The 22441-nt window shown below is 46.9% G+C and overlaps 1 protein-coding gene across 6 annotated transcripts in view; it reads left to right on the forward strand.

The window, feature by feature from the left end:
- The first annotated feature begins 1088 nt into the window (after positions 1-1088).
- ATP11C (ATPase phospholipid transporting 11C) overlaps positions 1089-22441 on the forward strand; it is a 56218-nt gene continuing 34865 nt past the window's right edge. For 5 of the 6 annotated variants that reach the window (XM_027890409.1, XM_027890403.1, XM_027890405.1 and 2 more), the window contains exons 1-3: positions 1089-1157; positions 18183-18302; positions 20259-20348. In XM_027890409.1, coding sequence (XP_027746210.1) covers positions 1131-1157; positions 18183-18302; positions 20259-20348 — 237 coding nt within the window. In that variant the 5' untranslated portion in view covers positions 1089-1130. Of the gene's footprint in view, positions 1158-12275; positions 12392-18182; positions 18303-20258; positions 20349-22441 lie in introns of those variants that run through there. The other variant, XM_027890404.1, reaches the window with a different exon arrangement.

Genomic DNA, 22441 nt, shown 5'->3' on the forward strand with positions numbered 1-22441 from the left:
CATGATCTGAGGAAAATGCTCTGAGGTGTGTTTATGATGGCTGCTTGAGCATCATGACAGTGACTGGGCTTCTGTGCCAGATGAGGGGAAGATTGTGTGCTTGTAGTTTGGAAAGCCAACCGTGTCCTGGGCTGCATCACCAGCAGGTTGAGGAAGGGGATTCTATCCTTTATTCCACTCGATCCCCATGCCTGCAGTGCCATGTTCACCTCTGTGACCCCCAGGATAAGAAGGATGTGGACCTGTTTGGGCAAGTCCAGAGGAGGCCATGAAGATGCTCTGAGGGCTGGAGCAGTTCCACTGTGGAGACAGGCTGAGAGAGAGCTGTGGAAGAGAAGGTTTGGAGGAGACCTTAGAGTCTCTTCTAGTGCCTAAAGGGGCAACAGGATTGCTGGAGGGGGACTCTTAATGAGAGCATGTAGTGATAGGACTGGAAGAATGATCCTTTGGGAGGTCACACAAGGGGTTAGTTCTCTTCAAACATAAAGAGGGCAGGTTTGGATTAGGTATGAGGAAGAAATTCTGCCCTGTGAGGGTAGTGTGGCACTGGCACAGGTTGCCCAGAAAAAGTGTGGCCGCCCCTTCCATGGAGATGCTCAAGGCCAGGTTGGACGGTGCTTGGAGCAGCCTGATCTGGTGGAAGGCATCCCTGCCCATGGCAGAGGGGTGGAATTAGACGGCTTTTGAGGTCCCTCCCAGCGCAAACCGTTCTATGCCTGTGACACCGTGCGGAGGGGGGGGGAAGCTGCATTAGAAGACAAATCGCACCCGTGGCCCCAGTGGGCGGGAGGGTTTAACAGGGCAGGAGGTTGCCCCGGGCCGCTGCCGCAGCCCCTCCCGTCCCCAGCGGCTCTGTCCCCTGCCGTCCGTCCGTCCCGCGGGGCGCTCTGTCTCCCCCTGCCGGCAGCACAGCGGCTCCCAGGCTGCTCCGGGGCGGTCCCGCCCCCGGGGCGCGGCGGGACAAAGCGCGGCTGAGCGGCGCGGCCGGGCCGAGCGGCGGGGCCGGGGCCGGGGGCATGGGCATGGGCATGGAGCGGGGCCGGCGGAGGGGCCCGCGGCCGCAGTAGGAGCCGAACTGAGCTGGGCCGGGCGATGCGGCGGTGAGCGCGGCGGGGCCGGGCGCCGCCGCGATGCTCCGCCGCAGCCTCAGCCGCCTGGTGAGTGCGGGGCCGGCGTGGCGGGCGGGGGAAAAGTTAATTGTTATGATTTTTCGCCTTGCGTTGGGTTTGTTTTTCCGGGAGGGGTGGGCGGCGCATCCCCCTCCCGGCGCGGTCCGCCCGCGCCGCGGGGCCCCGGCCCGCTCCCCTTTCCTCCATCTGTCTGTCCGTCCGTCCGTCTGTCTGTCTCTGCGAGCCCTCCACAAGTTGCCTGTGCTGCTAGAGCCCAAACCTTGTTTTTTTTCCCCCCAAAATCCAGCGGAGGGGACTGCCCCACCCTGGCAGCGTGCACCGCAAACCGCGTGGTTCTTCCCCGGGCGGGATGCAGGGTGTGCTGCCCCCGCCGCTGCTCCACCCGCTTCCTGCCCCCCAAATCCAACCCGAACCCTTCCCGATGCCACATAAGCTACTTGAAGATTTCACAGTGACCTCATTGCTTGGCCTGACTCTGTAATTACTCATTTTTTCCTCTTCTACAGCAAATGTGGCAAAACCAGTGTTTTAACATCATTTCAGGCGCCGCTGTTTACTCAGCAGTGTCATTGATTGCGCAGTGCGTTGTTAGCAAAGTTCCTGGAGTTTAAGCAGCAGGCAGTGGTGTGTGGTGTTAGCACAGCCCAAACGCCCTGGGAGGCTCCGGAGCTGCTTCCCGAGGCACCACCCGGTTACCTGCCGGGATAACAGGCTCTGCCCGCGATTGCCCGCAAGGCCGGGGCAGCTGCGAGATTCGCTTTCATATTCACTTTTGGTTTTGAGCGAGCTGCTTTGTGTGCCAGGTTTTTCAGATTTGCAGGACAAGGGACGCTAAATCTCCTTTTTAAGTCTGGAGGTAGCTCTGCAGTGCTTACGGAGGGGGGGGGGGGAAACCGGTTGACTTTCCCATTTGTAGGTTGTGTTTCTGTTGCAGGCTCTGGGTTAGCCTTGTGGAGAACACACCAACCGAAACCATTGTTTTGCAGCCTCGGGGACAAATATATCAGATCTAAACTCAATGCCCTGAATTTCTGGCTTTGATGACTTTATCTCTGCCCTGTGTTATGTGCTTCCTACTCCACCCTTGTGGGAGGTGTTTGGGGTTTGAAGCATCTCCACCGAGTTCAGATAAAAGCTTTTTTAGGTGGCTGCTTCCTCTGAGCAGATACTCACAGAGGTGCTGGACGAGGCTGTATATCCAGCACCCTCCTTATGTGTGAGATGTGACCCCTCTGCTGCCTGGGGCCCCCCACACAGTCTCTGTGCCACCTCTCGCAGTCCCTTGCCGTGGAGAGTGGATGTGCATCACTGCTGGGGTGTGGTGTCCTTTGGGGCAGAGGAAAAACAGTCCTGAGCACTGAACCCAGGTATTTCTAAATGTTTTGTGCAGGGCTGAGCTGTTGCAGCACCTGTTTGGAAGGTTAGAGGTAATTTTCTGGCTAGAGGAACAGCTCTGCCTGGGGACCAGAATAGGATGCCAGGGCATCTGCAGTGTTGGTGACGGGTTTCAGATACTTTTTCCACCTCCTGGCTTTGAAAGCGATGTTTGAGTAGCACCGAGCTGTTTGTTATCGAGCTGGTACAAGTGGCCGTATCAGGCTTTGGCTGATAGAGCAGCCCCTGCCGTGCTGCTGCAGCTCTGCCCTGTCCCCAGCCCTGCAGGGTGCCCCAGGAGGTTTGGATTGGTCCCCTCTCTCCTGCTCCATGAGAGGAGGGGACAACCCATGGCAGTCTCCGTGGAGCTGTCCCAAGCTGCTGTCTTGCCCTCAGTCCTGGGTGGGTAGCACAGGGCTTTAAGAGATGTTTGTCTTCATTGCAGAAAATTCACTGCAGTTATGAAGGCTGCAGATTTTCTGACACTTAAGATCCCATAGGGCTACTCAGACAAATGTTGTAACCTCTCCTCTGTGTGGTCTCTGCCAGAGGCTCATAAATACCAACTGATATTAAAAATCCTGTTTTAAACTGTATTTCACAGCTTAGGCATGATGAATGTGCCTTGTCCTATCAACATGTTTGTTTGTGGCTCTGTTTCTCCCTCCTATAAACTCTTATCCTGCATGGACTATGACATGGGATGGTAAAAAGAGCAGGAAGGGTAGAGTAGTGTATGTGGGTCTGCTTTGCTACCCAGGGGTACAGACTGATGCTCTACAGAAACAAATTGGATTCTTAACTTCAATTTGCACCACTGAAATAATCCCTGCCAAAAGAATAGTGGGGCTGGGATCGCTGCAGGGAGGTGGGATTGAATTGCTATGGTTAATCCACTTTTAGGAGATACTGTCAACTTGAAATATAACTTTAATTCCTTTTTGGAAACAGATTCTAGCACTGGAGTCTTATTTTTAGTCTCATGTTGCTTGTACAGCTGTTGTAGGGAGGATGCGTGAGTAGAGTGGGGAAGTGTGTTGGTGGCCTGGAAACTGCTGTGCTGGACTCCTCACGGGACTGGGGTGAGCTCTGTCCACTTCCAGACTCGCTGGGAAATGCTGGTCCTTGTGCTGTGCATCAAAGACAAGGTGCTTTTTCTCATTTATTCCTCTTTCCTGGATTCTTCCGAAGCGTGCAGACAGCCATACCTGCAGGCCACAGCTCTGCCAGTACTGCGGGGCTGGGGCTGGTTGTTGTAAGAACTAAGTGAGAAATGCAGAAAGAAAAGTTACTTATGCCCTCGTTATTTCAGTTTTCCCCTCCATTTACTTTTATTTAGGGCTGATCTGGAAGTGAGCCCTGTGAGATGTCACCCTGCTCACAGTGCAGGAGGGCTGCAGGGGACAGGGAAGGACCCCAGGATGTTCTCCCTCCTCTTGGGGTGCGTGGTACTGGCTGAACTCATGGACTGATATTTGCATTCCCTTCTGGGTCTTTTGCCTCTGCAGTCAGTGCAGTTCCTTGTCCTGGTATTTTCCTATTCTGTTCAGAACCCAGGATAATTAAGAAAAAACAAACAGTCTGTAACTGGGAGAAAAATTCTTCTGTTTGTCTGTTTCTGCAGTGTCTAACAACAGGACCTTAGTTGTGTTATTCCCTTTTAATTAATACCTTGGGGCCTGATCCTCTTTGCAGCCTGTACCCTGGTAAATCCCTGGTGTTTAGCAAGTGCTGGGCTTGTCGTGAGCTGCAGGTTCTCAAGAACATTTGGGTAAAGAAAGTGCCTCTTAGATGGTCATGCAATGCTTGTCCCTGGGCTGGACCCACACCGTGACTGTGCTTTTGCCTTGTTGTAAGTTGGAATGATGCTCCCTTGCTGATCTTCTGGAGTCTGCAGCTGCCAACCGTGGGGTTCCCCCCAGGTTGTTTATGGGACCCTGTAGGGCAGGTCCTATCTGGTGTTCTGCAGGAAAATACCCACACTGAGACCTATTCAGACGACAGAAAATGGGAAACTGCCCAAAGTAATTTTTTAGAGGGGGAATAAATTTCCCATTGGTAATGAGGAGTAGGTGAGAAGGGTCAGGGATGGGTGGGGAGAGCTCCCTGGGTGCGCTGGGCAGTGTGAAAGCTGACCACTGTTGGTTGGTTGCCATTCACCTGGCCCCTGCCCAGCTCAGGGCAATGCTGGAATATGGCTTGTGGGACATGTCTGAGTCTGAGGTAGAGGATGCTGATTTACACTCCTGCCTATAGTTTTTGCAGTAAATGTGTAATAACATCTATTTTGGGACATAGAGCACATCTGTGATTTTCTTCCACACTTATTATTTTTTTTAAGACAGTGTGAACCAAACATTAGTGTGTGATTGCAGTTCCTATTCTAACAACAAAGAAGACCATAGGTAGGAGTTGGTGGCCTTGAGAATTGCCTTTTTTCCCCTAAATCAACCAATGTTCCCCTAAATCAATACATGTGAGTAAGGCTGCATGTCAGATATCTTGTACCTGACTGACAACTTCTGCAAGAAGCATTTTGCTTCCATTAATGTGACAAAAACCTGCAAGCAGCAAAGGTTGGGGCTGGGGTGTTTCTGTGACACCAGGTGGCAGTTGCGCTTGGAGAAATCCCACACTTCAAAAGAGTGTGGATTTTAACAAAGTGACTTGAATTTTTCATGAAAGTTGCTGGAATTTATTTTGTAAGGTGTGATTGACAGGATAATGGTGTTTCATGTGCCTGGGACCAGTTCCCCTGTAGCAACCACAGAGAAGACAAGCTCAAATAGCTGCAAAAAGCTTTTTCCCAGGGTTGCAGTCCCTTACTGATGCCCCTGCCCTGGAAAATGGGAACACAGGAGTTTCTCAACTTCTGTGGAATGTGGGAACACAGGAGTTTCTCAGATTCCTGTAACTGTTTCCTCTTTAACATCTCCTAACTGTAACCTTATTCCCAGAAATAGCTCAACCATTTTGCTAAAAATAAAGAAATATCAAACAAAAAACTTATCCTGGGATAAACAGCTGCATGGAAGCATTCATGTGTGCAGTTGAAGTTTGGAGAATTTAGAAAACTCTGTAAGGAGGGGCTGGAAAGCACCGGTCAAACATTAATGATAAATGGTGCCGCCAATTAAACCTGTCGTGTGCAGAAACTTTCTTGTGGAGAATAACTTGTGTCTGGCCTGTATTTTATTCTTCACTCAGTACCATTTTTGTCCCCCCTTGGTATTTTGCTGAGAATAATGATGATTGTCTGGGCTGTGCGGGGAAGGTTCAGAGCTGAGCTGACTGGAGTTGCAGCTGAAGGCATGGCAATTTAATTTTAACAATAAAAGTTGTAAAAGCTAACAGGCTGTCTATTAATAGCAAGCTTTTCAGCCTTGCCTTTAATTTTGTTCTGTTGCCTTTAGTTTATGCACTTCCTTTCTGACTAAAACTGCTGTTTTCTGGCTGTAACTGTCTCTCTAGTGGAGAGATTTTTTTTTTTTTTTAATGTTAGTTAAAATCAAAGCTGATGGAGAGTATTAGTGGGTCTGTAAGTTCTGACTTACAGACCTTCCCACCCAAATTAGTTGTTGTCTGCCAGTGATCACGTTTTTAGCAATGTAGGTTGGATTCCTGGCATCTTCTCCCATGGCACCATGCTCGCATCTCTGTTTGAGGTGTGCAACAGAAAAATAGCCTTTGACTGCTAATTCCTTGAGGTGGGGGACTATGTGTCCCCTTTGGAGACTTGAACTTGCTATCCTTGCTGAGAAAATGCCGGAGTGGCCAAGAAGGGGAACATCCCTGTGGCCGAGATCTGCCCACTGGAGATCACAGGGGTAAGGGAGCCACCGAGCTTCCCAGCCTGACTGGAGTGCCTGGGCAGGGGGAGTTTTCCAAGAACTTGGACCTAGTGTGCTGTTAACCCATTTGCCTTTCCCTGAAAGTGTTTGCTCAGGGGATTTTTCAAGGGAGTTTCCTGTACTTAGTTGTGTGTAGGTGGCGGGTGCTGAGGCCTGATGGCAGTGGGGAGGTTTTCCTGCTCTGCTCAGGCAGTCCCTCCAGTGCCCTTCTGCCCAGGAATGTCCCCTGCTGAGCCCTGCCGAGGGGAGAGGGCAGCAGCTCTTGCCCTGTGCCAGGACAGGCTATCCCGAGGTGATCTTAGAAAATACTTCAACATTTAGACTGAAATCTCTTTCTCGCTGCTCATCTCAGAAATAATTCTGTGCTTGCTGAGGTCTGGTGTTGGGAAAGATGGGCTGGTTTTTCTCAAGCAGGTTTTTCCAGTTGTTTTACCTCCCAGCCAGTGGACCTGCATCCAGACCTAGTCTTAGAGGTGATGCTGCATGGGAGCCAGGAGAACCTGGCATGCATCTGCTGCAGCTCTGCCCTGGCAGTTCCCTCATCTCTTGCAAGTAGATAATATTTTTTTTCCCTACTTCAATTACCGAGTAATATTGAGGTTCAGGTTTGTTTGTTTGTTTGTTTTCCCATTGTTTTCTGTTGTTTGCCTGGAGACTTGCTGTTCTCTCCAACTTGTTGGACTGTGCAGATGCCGGGCTAGTTCCCAGCAGCTTGGTGTGCTGGACTGTGGCTGGTTTTTTTGCCCAGTTGTGAATGTGTCACTCAGGAGCCTCACACTGCTGGGTTGTTGTTGGCAGTGGGCACAGTATGAAGGACACTGTGAAGTGGGCTGTGCTCACACCCTTTCCTGCCTTTAGGGATACTGTGCCAGTCAGGAAGTGTCTCCTACTCATTGGAAATGCTCATGTTGCTGATGACTGTAAGCCATTTTTATTATTATTATTATTTTAAAATTATTTTTTCTCTTTCCTGTAGTTTTTCTCTCCTGTGACTCCCTGTACCCTTTCCACAGGCTGGCTCCACCACTACCAGGCAGCCCCAACTGCTTTTAGTGTAACCATCATGCTGCAGTTTACTGCCTTGCTTTGATTTATCCAACATCCCAGACTTGTGCATGGAGCTTTTACGTGGGTTGCCATCACCCTTCTGTGTTAGGAGGGCGATGCTGGTGCTGCCTCTGCGCTGCAGGGGATGGCAGTAAGTGGCAGGCTGGTTTAAAGCTCTATTTGCTAACTTGTAGCCTAGGGAAACAGTAAAACTGTTTTTTTTAAAAGGTCTCCTCCGGCCTCTGCCCTTACCTGGCTTTTGCCTGGCAGCAGCACGGCTGCTGGGTCAGGAAAAGCCTGTTTTGCCCAGAGGCTGCAGTGACTTCAGCATATATATATATGCATTAAATATACATGCGTGCAATATATGCACATCAAATATGCATATATGCAATATATAGAGATGCATTAAGTATATACATTTATTTTTGCTTATGGGCTCTTTCTTGGGCTTGGCCAGAACCCAGGGAGCTGCTGGCCAGTGGTTGGCCTGTTTTTTTGTGTTCTTGTAGGGGTACTTGCTACCATGGATGCTGATCAGAACCAATAAATACTCTAAAATGTTTAGCTCCTTATGCAATCCCTTCCACACGTGATTCACAGTCTGTCCATTTTTGTGGGCACCTGTTGCACCTTGCTGACTCTAATGATTATTTTTTTTTCCCCTCCTCAAAACCTCAGTCCCACTGTTTGGGATGGAATTCCAACTGAAGGCCATTTAGTCTGAAAGCATACCTGCTCTGAACATCCAGCCCTAATTGATAGTGCTTGTAGTTCAGAAACATTTATCCTGTTCTCCTTAATGAAAGCTTAATGCACTTATTTTTGATCTGGCTGTTTGTAAAAAGCATTTTGTTTTCCTCCTGCAGCAGAAGGAAGGGTAAGCCCCTGTGAGGTTGTCCTAGCTGGGTATTTTGAGAGCAAGACTTTTAATTTTTTTTCATGACTTGAACATGATTCCTGTGAGCCTCCTTTGTGGCCTTGGCTGAGTAATGCTTTGCTGTGGGCTTTTTGCTCTGTTTTCAGCTGAATTTTGCAAGATCTATAGGTGAAAAGACCCTAGCTTTGCTTTTGTGGGGCGGTATGTGGAGGGCTTGGTAATTTCTTGCTGTGGATTTCCAAAGGATCTTTGCATCTTGCATGTCCTGAAGTGTGCTGTACACCTTAACAAGATTTTTTAAGACTATTAATAGAGTGAGAAACGGAGGCATCAACCACTTGGTAAATGTAATTTGTTTGCAGTATTGTGGCAAACACATTGATTTGCAAAACAGAGGGATCCTATTTTTCTGGTACTGTAAAGGACCTAGAAAAGCTGAGTAAGATGTGCAACAGGCAAGACTAGACAATTTGAAGCGCTTCTTTGGCATTGCAATCCAAGATCTCTTCAGCAGTAATACAAATTAAATACTGCTTGACTGCAGCGATGATGTGCTCTGTCGCTGGAGTCTCAATTGGCTTAAGAGGGGAAAAAAAATAAAAAAAAAAACAAACTCACTGCCGGGAAATTAAATGCAGGGGGAAAAATCCACTTTGTGAGCAGCCCTGCCATCTTTTATTATAATTTCTGTGTAATTCCTCCCCAGCATTTGCACAAAGCCAAGCAGCTGCTTTCTGTAGGGACTCAGACTGCACTGGGGGGGCTGCAAAGCCAGGCAAAATGTGCAGTTAATATATTTTTTTTGTTTGCTTTGGGTGGTGTTTTGCACGCCACTTCTGTTCACTGTGAGTTGTGGAAGGTTTTTGTTCTTTTTGTTTTTTCCTCCTCCCTTACAGCTCACACCTTTTCTTATATTGTTTGCTCAGGGAGGGAGCACAGTAAAATTAGCTGCGATGCCCAGAAGGCTGTTGCCCTTGTGTCAACCAAATTAATATTGTGGAGTAGATAATTTCCACGGGGTGGTTTCTTTTAGTGTAGTTGAATGGATGGAAGTGGCACTTTCCACTTGACAAGTCCCATTCTGGCAAGTGCAGGATGGGAAGCAGTCACACTGAGAGAGGAAACCTTAGCTCAAGGAGCTTGTCTTGGTGACTGTGAGAGTAGGAATGTGCTTGTCCTGGTGCTGGGCTAGGGGTAACCTCTAATAGGATGGAATGGAGATGGCTGAGGCATCTCCTGGGGTGCTGCCTTTTTCTCCAGCGCAGGACGGGCTCGCCTCTGCAGCTGATGGTGCTGCGATGGGCCACACTGAAACCCCTCGAGCTCCAAGGCCATCGTGCTAGGGCCAACTCAAACCTCAGCTCCATGTCCCCGTGGATAAGCAGATTTCCCTCCTGCTGCCAATCCAGGCTGCTGTGCTGCTGGCATTGCTTGGGCAGCCTGTGCTTTGCAGGAGCTGCTCTGCAGCTGCCTTACCCAGCCCTGCAGGAACATGAGCCAAAGGATTTCCTGAAGATAAACAGTTCTAGGCAACATGTTGAGGATTTTTCTCCTGACTGGGTGGATTGCACTGATCCCATATCCTGGTATGACTGTGCCTGCAGCCCCAAAAATGAATCTCTTGGTCACTGTAGTATCTGCAGATGAAAATATTTCCAGTGGGGTCTGGAGCATGTGGAGCTGGTTTTGGCTGTGGAGCAAGGGGTGAAGGAGGTGATTTCTCCCTCTCTTTTCCCTTTTATCTCCTGCTGCTTCTGTGGAGACATTTCTCTGTAGTACAGCAAGGGGAGGATTAGAAAACCATGGCTTTTACATTTTTGGAGTTGAAGAACTTAATCTGAATCAGTGTGAGTGATGAGCATGGTATGGGGGGCTTGCACCTCGGACCTTGGGTACCCATTGCAGGGACTGAGAGCACTCCAGGGTGCTGGTGCAGGTCTTGGTCAACCCCTGCAGCCTGGACCTGCCCTCTGGTGGTTGTTGTGTGGGAGATAGGACAGCTTCCCTAGGGCAAAGCTTGATCTGGGGGGATGTGGCTGGGCAAGGCCTGTGGACCAGCCCATGCTTCTGGGATGCTGTGGTGAGCTACACCCTGGAAGGGGGGTGTGCAGCTCTGTCCCCAGAGTATGGACAGCCAGGCAGGCTTGCTTCCCAGGGGAAAGGGAGGAAACTGCACTGGGAAATGGGCTCCTCGCCAGTCAACTGGCAGCCTGGCTTTGAAATGCTGGGAAAACTTAAAAAGGGGCAAAATGTTTGTAGGTGGCAGAGGTCAGAGTAACGTCTGGCCAAGCGGGGATCCATAACATAGCATTTAGGGTTTTTTTGTTTCCATAACCAAAGAGCTCAGTCTTTCAGAGGACCAGAAAACAACAGGAAAACCAACAAATTATAGCTCTGCACTGCAGGGTGATGCAAGCACTGACAGTTGCAAAGTTGGAGGTTTTTTTCCACTTTACTCTTATTTTAATTTTTGTCAGGGCAAATCACTGCTCTGGAAAGCTTGCTGCCTTGCTAAAATAGCTGACGATGAACAGGCATATGTGCACAGCTTGAGCTGGGGAAAGGAGGGAGGAAGAGTTTTGAAGACAGGAAGACCTCGTTGTATTTGCTTTGTGACCATTGCAAAACATTTGGCTCTTATTCCAAATCCTTTTTTCTATTCTCGAGTCTGAAGTGTTCCTATGAGCCTGAATTTGACATGCTGGCAGCATGCTGGTCGAACTTTTCTTTTGGACTGCCAAAAATAAAGATCTGCTGCCTGTATTTCAAGATGAGCAATGGTTTCGTAACCCTGGCTGCCAACAGGGTAGAGAAAAAAAAAAAGAATTGAGATACTGAAAACTTCCAAAGGTCGGTAGCTATGTTTGAACAGGAGCAACAGATTTTCCACACAACAGCAGCACTGAAGTAATACTGGCCCAATCAATACTGTCTGGGTTTGACTTTCGGCATCATATGTGGACCTGACTTTGTGCAGAGTGCTGCTGAACAGAAGCTGTGATTACAGACACTGTGGCATGTTTGCTGGGAAGATGCAGTCCTGTGTGGTTTGGGGACAGACTTTTTCCAGAAGGAAAAAGAAAAACAGAACCCATGCCAAAAAAGGTCTTTTCAGCTGTCACCCCTGTGCACAGTGCTCTTCAAGTCCAGGATGGGGCTGGGCTCTCCCGTAAATTTAGTATCTGGGAAAAAAAAACTCTTGTGTTTCCTCTCTCCACCCTTATTAAATCTTTCAAGTAGCTCTTTCCCTTGTTCTCCCCACCCTGCCGTGTCTCTCTCTGTTTTTATCAGTGGCTTTGTTGGCTAAGTCAGCTTTTCCAGGAAGTGCAGCCTGGTTTGGCTCTGCTGTTCCCCAGCCCCTTGTCCTTGATGAAAGTGACCTTCTTACAAGCCCACGTAGTCAGACAGAACAGTCTTGGGGCAGAGAAGACATGGGAACCGGCTCTCACTGGGGCCTCTTGCTTGGATGTGCTTGAACTTATATTAAGGATGGTGTGATCTGGGTCAATGATGCTCTGCTAGAGCACATGATCTACCACTTTGTCATCCCCAACAGGGATCAAGGACAAGGTCTGGATACTGAACCTCATCACATGTTGACTGTGATTTTAAAAAACCTGAGGTATTGGTCCTTTTCCCATGACTCCTCTTATGCTTGTTCTGTTGGTCTGGGGGCTCTCATGGTTACCCCTGCTGCCCCCACACCTCAGCTGAACCTGGCTTGTCCCAGCAGTCACTCCTTGGTGATTGTGTTTTGTCTCTTGTTGAAATACCAACAGAAGCTTCAGCATAGGAGAAGGGATACAGGTTTAAGTTTCAACATTCTGCTTTCCCAAGGTACCAGCTTTCCCTACTCTGGTTAGGGTTGAGCAGCTCAAGTCCCATCCAGTGAGAGATTTGTTTTGAGCAGTGCACACCTTCAGCCCTTTCTCTTGGACCTATGAGCTCTTGGTGTTTTAAATGCAATGTTTGTTGGTTGTTTCCTTTCCAAGGTCTGTGCATGTTATTGACTCTTTCCTGCAGGCTCAGGGCGAGCAGTGGGGTTGATCCCGGTCGATGGAATTCTCTCTTTAAATCAGGAGATCTGCCTAAATATGTGGTCAGCATGGGTAAGCGCAGTCTGAACTGCTGAATTATGACGGGTGTTCTCGAAGCATTGCTTGTACCTGCATAGAAATGACTGAAGAGAAGGAATCATAGAAAAATTGGCAAGAAAAATTTTCAATTAAGAAGATGTTGATTGGGCAATGGGGCTGGTGTGCTGAGTGACTGCCCAAGGCTGATGGATGTTTTGAGGAGGTTATGGTAAATTTATGGAGGCTTTTTAAAATTGTGCATGTGTTTTTCTTTGTTCTTTTGGAGCTAAATGAAACAGGAGCTAGAACAGGCTGTTTTGGGAGATGGTGTTATTTTTGCAGGCTTTTTTTTTTTTTTTTTTTTTTTTTTTTTGTTTTTTTTTTTTTTTTTTTTTTTTGTAAATGAGGTCGTCTTCTCTACTACATTTTTAATAAATGGAACAATATAGGAGCAATTAGACTTTAAACTATTCATGAGATTGAAGACAAGTAATGTGGTTTAATCTTTCTTTTGCATGTATATAACATAAGCTGTGATTTCATTCAAATATTTGAGCTTTGTACTTATACCGTATAATTATCTCTGGTTTTAGCAGATGACCTTTTTTTTTTTAAATGCCTGTGGTTTTTATTAGATATGTTTTCTATGAGTTATTTGTGTTTACTCTGTGGCTTGAAGCTATCGTTAGCAAATATGAAAGGAGTTTTTTTTATTAGTTAGTTGTGGTTTAGGTGCTTTTTGAAACTCTAGGAAATCAAATGGTGGTGGATTTTTTCCTTCTGCCACTGTGTTTTTTTCTGGAAATAGGGACAGCAGGTAGCACAGAACTTGCTTTCCATATGGGGCATATAATTCAACACTGTTTTCTACAGTTGCCCTAGAAATAGTCCACTCAGAGTGGCTCCTTGTCTGCGGTGGCTGCAGAGCACAGGTTCACCTCTCCTGCTGAACTCAGACTAACTCTATTAATTTTTATCCAGGCTTGCTAATTTTTACCCAGGTTTGCAACTTTCATCAAGGACCATCCAGGTCCTGTACATGATGCTGTAATGGATTTGTAGAAACTGGGGAGGGCGGGTGAAGAGGAGCCTCTCCCTGAGGCAGGTGGGATCTGTGCTGTAGCAGGATGTCTCTGTGGGAGAAGGGCACAGATGGAGAGGAGAAAGAGGCACAAAGGGAGAGTTGCCCAAACTTCGGTGAAGAATTTGGGGAGTGCTGTGGGCTGCAAATGTAATTCCGTTGTCTCTATGTAATGCTCCAACAGCTTCAAGTTGTAGATGATTTTGGGTTATTTATTAGTTGTATCCGTAGGTATTTTTAGACCTGGTCTGATGCCTTCCAATCGTATATGTTCTTATCTCCTCAAAAAAAAGTTTGTAGTGAAATGCCAAACCTCTGCTGACTTTCCGTGGGTGTATTGATGCATTTAGATGGGCTTTTTAAATTTGTACAATGTAAGAAAATAGTCATTATCCCTAATGCCTTGTTTTCAGAGCTGCTGCTTCTGGCAGTACATGGGCTTTATAAAAGGTGAGAATGTGGGAAAGTTGAGTTGCATCAAATTACTTAACAGAAATATGTTCTGTATCTGAATTTCTCCATGACCTGAGGAGGACTGTGCTGCAGCAGAGTGTGCCTGCATCAGTGGTGACGATGTGGTTATTTATTACTGCAGCTGGGCTCCTGGTCCTGCCCAAGGGGGAAAACAAAGATGGAAAGTGAGCTGCCAACTTGAAGGATGTTCCTGGCAGAACAGCCTTGCTAGCCTCATCTTTATCTCTTATGATTTGTGTTTGGCTGTTGTCTTCCAACTGAGCTCCTTCAGGAGAAATCTGGTTTGGATGCCCTGCTGAAAGATCGACTCATTGATGGGCTTGGTTAGGCACTGGGGGAGTGGACCAGGAGCCCTGCACTGAAGTTGAAATACTGTGGGAGAGACCCACATCTTTGAGCCTGGTCCTCAGGTGATGCAGACAGGATAGTGATTCTGCTCAAAAATACCTCCTTCCCTCCTTCCTCTCAGTTCCTGGTGTCTGCAGTGCCCCCCTGGGGTGCTGCTGTGTGCCTGCCAGCTGCTGGGAGCTATTTTGGGTTGCAGCAGACAGATCTGGGGTCACCTACCAGCATCCCCACATTCTCAAGGCTTGGTGGAACGATGCAGAGTGGCTTCCCCTGGCACTGTCCCGAGGTTGTGAGCAGTCTGACACCACTAATCCCTACAGATAGCTCTGGTTCTCCCAGCACTCGTGCAAACTCCTCGCCTCAGGCCGAGGGAGGTGATAAAGTGCGTATGAGGGGAATGCAATTGTTTGTTTTCTTGAATAATCCTTTTGGCAGGCTTGGCTCTAAACAGCAGGAGAAACTCTGGCATTTGCCTGCACCAGCTCACTGCAGAGCTGTGGACTCTGGGCATTATAGAACCCCACCAGGCAATGAGGCAGCTGTTTGAATTGTGTCCAAGTAATATTTTCTATTTTTTTTTGTCAGAATTAAAATTTTTGATGAAAGGCGGTTGGAAAAAGTAATCTAAATCCTCTCTCTGCTAATCTGCATATTTTATAATTTTCCCCAAAGCCTGGCAGTTATTCCCTAAATCTCCCTGTAAGTCTCTGTTGAGAGCCGTTATTAAGATGTAGCAATCTATTAGCGACCCAGCGAGCGGTCTGAGGTGGGTTCATCAAAATGAGAGCTTTTAATTGCTGGGCTGAGCCAACACCTCTCGCCTCAGGCATCATTGTGGTGTGTGTTCACTTTCTGGGAAGTGGAGAAGGGAAAGATGTGGTGTGAAGCCTTCCAGCTTCTCGTGGGGTGTGGGATGGTGTGACACCGTGGGGTGGTTGAGGGAGTGGTGGGAGCCTGGTCAGACCAGGGAATGATGACTTCTCCCTCTCATACCACCACAGAGGGCTCGGATGTATTGTGGAGTTAGTGTTCCTGTTAACATGGGGTTACAGTCATTCTTTGTAAGAGGTGATTCCAGTAAATAACTGAAGGGGGGTGAAGGTGAAAGCCCACATAAGAGTTAGTGGTGATAACTTGGTGAGGCTTGGTCAGCTAAAGCACCACACCTGGGATTTGGGTTCTCCTCTGCTCTGGGGCTTCATGTCTCCATGCTTTCTATGGCTAACTCTGAATAGTCAGTGAGTGCTTGTGCATATTTTTCCAGCAGTGCTTTAACCAGAACTTTATGATTTCCATGCCGTGTGTGTGTGTGTTTGGCAAACCCTCACCCCTGCTCCGTCCCCCCTGCTCTGCCAATGGTGTGGGCAGGGGAAGCTGTCGCTTCCTCCCTGTGCTGGAGGGATGCCCACCAGGCATGCCTGGCTCCAGATCCTTCGCAGGGACACGACAGGGACTTCACACTTGGGGACAGTCTGTCTCAACTCCCCAGTGCTGCAGTGGCGTGGATGAATGGCTCTGCCTCTCGCTCCTGGGGCGCAGGTTGGTGAGACCCACCTCCATAATGCAGCAGATACATCAGGGAACCTTTTCTGGGTCTAGTTTCTAGTTTGGAAGATGTGCCGTTCGCTGCTGAGGGCGGTGGTGATGAGGCTGGGAGAGTGGTGGCATTCCCTAGCTGGGACTGTGCGCCTGCCTTATCTGTGTTTGGGAGCTGGTGGTGGTGATTGCTGCTGGATCTGTGTTGGGGGGTGCAGGGACATGGTGCAGGGTTGTGAGAAATTTCCATCTTCTGCTCTAAGCATCAGCTGCTGGAGGTTTGAGGATGGCTGTAGCAAGAGCAGTCAGCACAGCAAACTAGGTTTAGGCACGGTGTAAAAATACTTTAATTAAAGATGCTGCAGGCACGGATGGGGAGTGGGGGGAGGAAGAGCTGCTGCTTCCTTTGGGCAGATCCTACTCCTGGTGCAACGGGATCAATTCAGTTGTTGCTATTCCAGGTACACCTATTTTAGTTGTTTAAATTTTTGGTTTTTACACTTCCCCCAAGCAGCAGTTAGTCCCAGGCCTTGCTGTCTTAACATATTTGTTTTCAGAGCACCTTTTCTCTAGCTGGGTTTTGTTTGCAGCTTGACGCGCTGCCTGTGATGAGCCCTTTGGACAACCAAGATGCGGAGCCAGATCCATGAGCATCCATCTGCAGCAGGCTGAGTCCGTGCTGGGCAACTGGCATGGGACAGATATTTGGCACTTGCCATTGTGGGGTTTCAAAGCAAGCAAGCTGTAGGGTTGAGGGTTAATACGAGTAAGGGGACTATGAACAGCAGCTGCTGGTGTTTCAGCTGCCCTGCTGCCTGCTAATGCCCTTGAACCATAGACTGACAAATGTCTTCCCTGCTCACGTTTTAAAATCCAAAACCTTATAGCTAAGAAAACCTTAGGCTGGTCTAACACCATTCTTTTCCCCTCAACCCCATCTGTTCTTAGTGAATACTTTAAATTCACTATGTAACTTTAGGTTCAACCTTGCAAAATGCTTTCTGGTGCCAGCCAGGTCTTCTCCCTTGGCTGTGAGCATCTGTGACAGGGACACTTTGTTATATGAAAGGGGGAACCTGGACAGAATAAAAAGCTGATTTTTAAACTACTGCACAATTTTGTTTCTTTTGAAAATACGGTTTTATGAGCCACTGAGAAACTCGAGTGTGCTGGGCAGCCCAGAGCTGGAGGCTTATGGGGGTAGACCCCACAGTGTTGCCTCATCCACCCGAGAGTTTCCCCAGGGCTGCAGGGACCTGCGTGGCTTCTGCTTTGTCACAAATTGGCAAGTGGTTTTAAATGAAGTTACAAGAAGTTGGAAATTCTGTTTTTAAGAGTTACATTGAAATAATAGAGCTCTTTTACTTTGGAATACTCAGATACCTTGTTTACTATGAGTTAACATCATCACTATTGGATTGGGAAGATCTAGCTTTGATTTGCCAGGTGCAGTCACCTCCCGTGGGCAACCTGGAAGGGCTGTGAGATGGCTGGGTCTCTGCTAGAGCCCTGTGTTGCTGATCACAGGTGTCTCCCCTTTGTGCAAGGGATGCTCCCCTGCAGAGCTCTGCTTTCCCTGCTGAGGTTTTGCTGCTGCAATTCCCCTCATCCTTCTCCTGGCTGCTGTGGAGCAATGGGACTGTCATCAAGCCCCCATGACACAAAGTTAACATTCACTTGTGACATCTCATTCTGCTTTAAATTAAACCCTCAGCAAGCCCAGCTGGCTTCCCCAGCATCCTGCGTGTCTTCTTGAGGAGTTTGTGTTGTGAAACTGCCTGCTTTGTTATTCCTGATTTTAGCTGAGATTTTTAAATAGAAGTAGACTTTTTTTAAGCTAAATCTGAAGTCTGTATGTACTAGTGTGGTGGTGAGACATTTTGCATGGACTTGAGGATTGGACAGGAGAGTGTGTGTAAAGGAGGCTGCAATTTCCATCATTCTACATGTGGTGAATAAACCCAAAGCTGAAGGACTCTCAGCTCAGGACTAGGAAGAGATGTGTAGATAATAGATTATATTCCTTATGACTTCAAATACTTGATAAAGATACATATTCTCCTTCGAGAAGGAGAAATTGCCTGGTATAGGCAGCAGATGTCCTGCATAGGTGGCCTGTCCTGGTGACAGGCTGTGGTCCTGGGAACTGGTGGCTGAGCAGAGCTGGGCTGCAGGCTCAACATGGCCTTGGTTTTGCTAAATGACCTTATGTGTTCCTCTTTGTTCTCTGTGCTTTCACTGGGGCATAGAAGTGAACTTCTGGGTTCTAGCTGCCTTATTTCCAGTGAACAGCATAGTGCATTGAGAAGCTGGAAGCTATTAACACAGTTATTTAATTTTTTTGAGTTAAAAGCTAATGTCTCCCTTTCCTGGTTGCCCTGACAGTGTGCTGGGGAGGAGAAGCGGGTCGGTACACGCACTGTGGTGGTCGGGCACCGTCCTGTTTCGGAAACAGAGGCGTGTGTGGCACAGAAGTTCTGCGACAACAGGATTGTCTCCTCCAAGGTGAGCTCGCTCTGCTTGTCCGGGTGCACAGTGGGCGCGTATTCCCTGCTCCTGCATTCACCCTGGTTTTATGTGGTGGTGGTTTTTGAAACTGAGAAACGCTGAGTTCCTGAAAGTTGCGTGTAAAGGTCCCTTTGCAGGTGGAGCAGCGTGGTATGGACCTTACATGCAGCTCCAGTCTCTCTCTTTGGCTGGTTCTTTTTTTTCTTCCTATCGATGCCAGTGGGGGTCTGTACAAGTTCCTTTCTTCTAGGCTGGATTAGAGCAGAGCACATGGACACAATGGTTTTGGGGGTTAGAGTGGGGGTTTTTGGTTTTGGGGGGTTTTTTTTGATTTTTTTTTTTAAGTTTTCTGGCGTTCGCTGTGGGAAGAAAGGACAATTTAGGTGTAATACAGCATGAGGTAACAGCACTCAGATTTGCTGTTTGCAAATCAGGGAGTGAGGATTATTTTATAAATGGACTGAAAAATACAATTCCCCATTTTATTTTTTTTTTTTTAATTCCATGTTATTTTTCTGTCTTGAGATAGGACAAAAATAACCATGCTCTGTTTATCCCTTTGGATGGAAAGGGGGAAACATTCATATGGTATTAATGCCGCTTTTGTTTATGGTGGAAAACTGTGATGACACCCATCTGCCTTCTGCTTAGCTTTTTTCCATGACATTCATGAAGCTATTTCAAAAGATTTGAAACCAATTCGAGTAAAATATCAAACAAGTGGCATTCCATATTGTCAACACAGCTGGATACATACCACATTGCTAAGGATTCATGATGCTCAGCATACACTTAGGCTTCAGTTTTGCTGTACTTGAGCTGTAAGGGGTTTTTTCCCCTTTCCTTTCTCTTTTTATACCTCTTGGCTCTTATCTGTTTTTAAATGTCTGTGCTGTCTGAGTTTATTTTGGGAAAAGGTTCAAGTCTAGCCATGTTTAACTTGTGTAGCGTTCCCATTGATGTTTCCCTGGCACGCAAGAGGGTCCTTCAGCGAGGACACCTTCCCCCGTTCCAGTTCCCTCTCTGACAAATGGTTTGTTTGAGCACTAATTTTAGTTCTTCCTTGATTTATTTTTGAATGTTGTGTCCTTGCTCTTTTTTTCCATTTTTATGTTTGCTAGGTTTGGGTGGTCTTACCTGACCAGTCTCTTTTATAATTAAGTAGATACTGGTCTTGAGACTTGGCTCCTTATTCTTTTTTATTTCAGGCAGACTGAAAGATAGATATTAGACCCATTATTTTACATATTCGTCTTAAATTACATGTTTTCTAAAGCAAATGATTCAGCAGCCTTCTTAAAATTATAATAAAGCAGGAACTTATACTTAATACCAGATTTGTATGGGCAGCATGACTTTTTGTTTGTTTGTTTGTGTTTGCCTGCTTTTGTTTGGTGTTGTTTTGTTTGGGTTTTTGTTTGGGTTTGTTTTGTTTGTTTTTTTTAACAGAAAAGCAGCTCTAAGATGGTTTGGGGAATTTGGAAAAAATCTCCTCTGTGCATTATTTCTTAATGAAATCATGTGTCTACAAATGCCTTTCTAGAACCTGTTGTTTTTATCTTATTTTACCTTCACCGTTTTCCAAGTGTGTGGTTTGGGTTATTTTGACAAAAGGGAAATAGTTGTCTACTTTAAAGTAAAGCAACACAAACACCCACGCAACTGTGAGGCACTTCCAACTATTCCTACTCTACTCCAGCAGAGAAAACTGGAGCTGGAATCTGAAGCAGGAGCTCAGTGGCATTTCAGCATCCAGCTGCATCGTGCTCCTGGTTTTAGATCTGAGACCTGGACCTCTGCCTGGAGCTGCTCAGCTGCCTTGCTGTGGTTCTCCTTGCCATGTTAAAGGGAGAACTCCTTTCTTCTTTTGTGCAAATACTACCCATTTTGTAGCTCTAGTCCCTCTCGGTCGTGTGCCTTGGTCTGTTTGTGAGTTCTCCTCTCTCCCCACAGTACACCCTCTGGAACTTCCTCCCAAAGAACCTTTTTGAGCAGTTTAGAAGAATTGCCAACTTCTATTTCCTGATCATCTTCCTCGTACAGGTAAGAGGTTTGATGCTGAGAGTGGATTTTATTTTGGTACAGATGGTAAGCACAGCTTGAACAAGAACTGAGCTTCAAAACTGACTCTGTGCTTATAAGTGGTTTTGGGTTTTTTAGTTGGGAACTGTGTTATAATTCTGCCACACCATCCAGTATATAATAATAATTAAAATATCTAGGCCTACCTGAGATGAGGTTTGAATAACTGCTGGAACATTGATGAACCATCTGAACTCTTAACTGTTAAGATCAATCAACCAGTGAAAATACACTTGATTCTACAGAATCTATTTTTTTGTCACAGTTATTACTTCTGTTGCATAACTCCTTTCTGAAGTTACGTGATAGTTGTATGTCTCAGTTATCATGAGTTTCAGGGCACACAGGAGGGATAGGTTGTACTTGGTAGTACTTAGAAAATGCATAGGATAAGGTTCAGGAACATGAAGTTTCAGGAAGCTGCTATTCATGGGCAAAACAGCAAATTTTTTACATGAATTAACTTTTCCTGCTCTGCTTTGTGACTTGAGTTAAGGGGCAAATCCTGGGGAAGCCTGAATACTCATTTTATCTGTTCTGTCATCCAAGAAAAGCAAGCTGTCAAAATGCATTGGGGCAAAGGGAGTTTGGGAGAATCACCACAGTGCATTTACTCACCTTTTAAATCCTCAGGCCTGGGTCTCAGCAGACAGCCAGTTCTAGGGCTGAAAACAGGGAAATGAAATGGCAGCGTGTGGCTACTGCAGAGATGTTAGATGGCTTCTCCAGGGTTTTGGTGATTCAGGACTGGGTTATCACTTCCTCCTAGGCTGCTTGTTTGAAAGATGAGTGCCTAAAATCTTTATCCTTACAGTAAAGAATTGTGATTTATAGTCATTTTGGTGGTTGCTGCAGAAACGGGGGATCCCAAGATAACAGCTGTGTGTGGCTCCTCCTGGCAGTGTGACATGAAAGGCCAATTTACTCCGGCGTCAGCTGGCTTGCCTCCATCTCTTCATTTCACTGGCGTTGCTCCATTTTGTCAGACCCAATTTGTAATTTGCCTTGAACTGAAGCGATGCCCTGGAGTCAGGATGTCCTTTTTGTGTAGCTGGCCACTTAGTGACGCAGTATTGCATTTTATCTGTTGACCCTCTGGCCATGAAGAACGTGGAATATTCCTGATTATACTTACAAGGCAGGTTGCAGTCTAGCTCCTTACCCACTTTAAACACAGGTGTGTGCAGGTGAGAGAAGAGCCTGGTTGTTCCTCCTTCACTGTGTTCTGTGAGCACCTCTAAAATAAGGAATCAACCCTCATGGTCTATTTGAAAAATAACAAACCCAACCAAGCAAAACCCAGCCTGACAGCACTGATCCACTGGCTGCTGTATAGAGTAACCACCTGCCCCCGGGAGCTCGTCATTCTGGAGATGTTGCTTGCCTTGAAAAGCACCCAGGGCCACTCCATTCATTTGAAATACCAAGGGTTGTACCTTGAAAAATGCCACTGCTTAAATGTTTGTGCTTATCTTTAAGTTTCTTTAAATTAATGGAATTGTCTTACATGATTGCTGCATGAGGAGTGAAGCATCACAGTGCTTCACAGTATCTGCTCTGCCTGTTGTGAAACCCCTTATGAAAATATACATTACTTTGTGACTCCAAATTCAACTCTTCTATCTAAGATAAAATTTGTACATTAAACATGAAACACCTGTTACACACAAGCTGGGATACAAATACAAATAACTGTTTCTTTGCTTCACCTATTGCAACACTCACAGGAATCTGCAAGAAAACTGGGTGGAAAAGGTTGGTCTGGTGTGAGTGAAGTCCAAGTGTGTTTATGGGCAGACCAAGCTGGAGGCAGTGAACTGATTTAGTTGGTACCAGGAATGAAAAGTGTCCCTTTTGATTGATGGAGATGACTTCTGGAGTGTGATCCTCAATCTCTTAAGAAATCACTTAGGATTAGAATCTCTTAAGTAACAGGAGGATTTTGTCGCTTTTAAGTGGATCCAAATTAAGCTATTGAAGTCCTGAACCAGTTCAAAAATAGCTTCAGAGGAGTCTGCCTTTGATGTTCTGGCTCATTGCTCATGCTCAGCCTT

Source organism: Empidonax traillii, unplaced genomic scaffold (assembly GCF_003031625.1).
Source record: "Empidonax traillii isolate 1590-97213 ecotype Southwest subspecies unplaced genomic scaffold, ASM303162v1 scaffold287:size763773, whole genome shotgun sequence".
Taxonomy (NCBI): domain Eukaryota; kingdom Metazoa; phylum Chordata; class Aves; order Passeriformes; family Tyrannidae; genus Empidonax; species Empidonax traillii.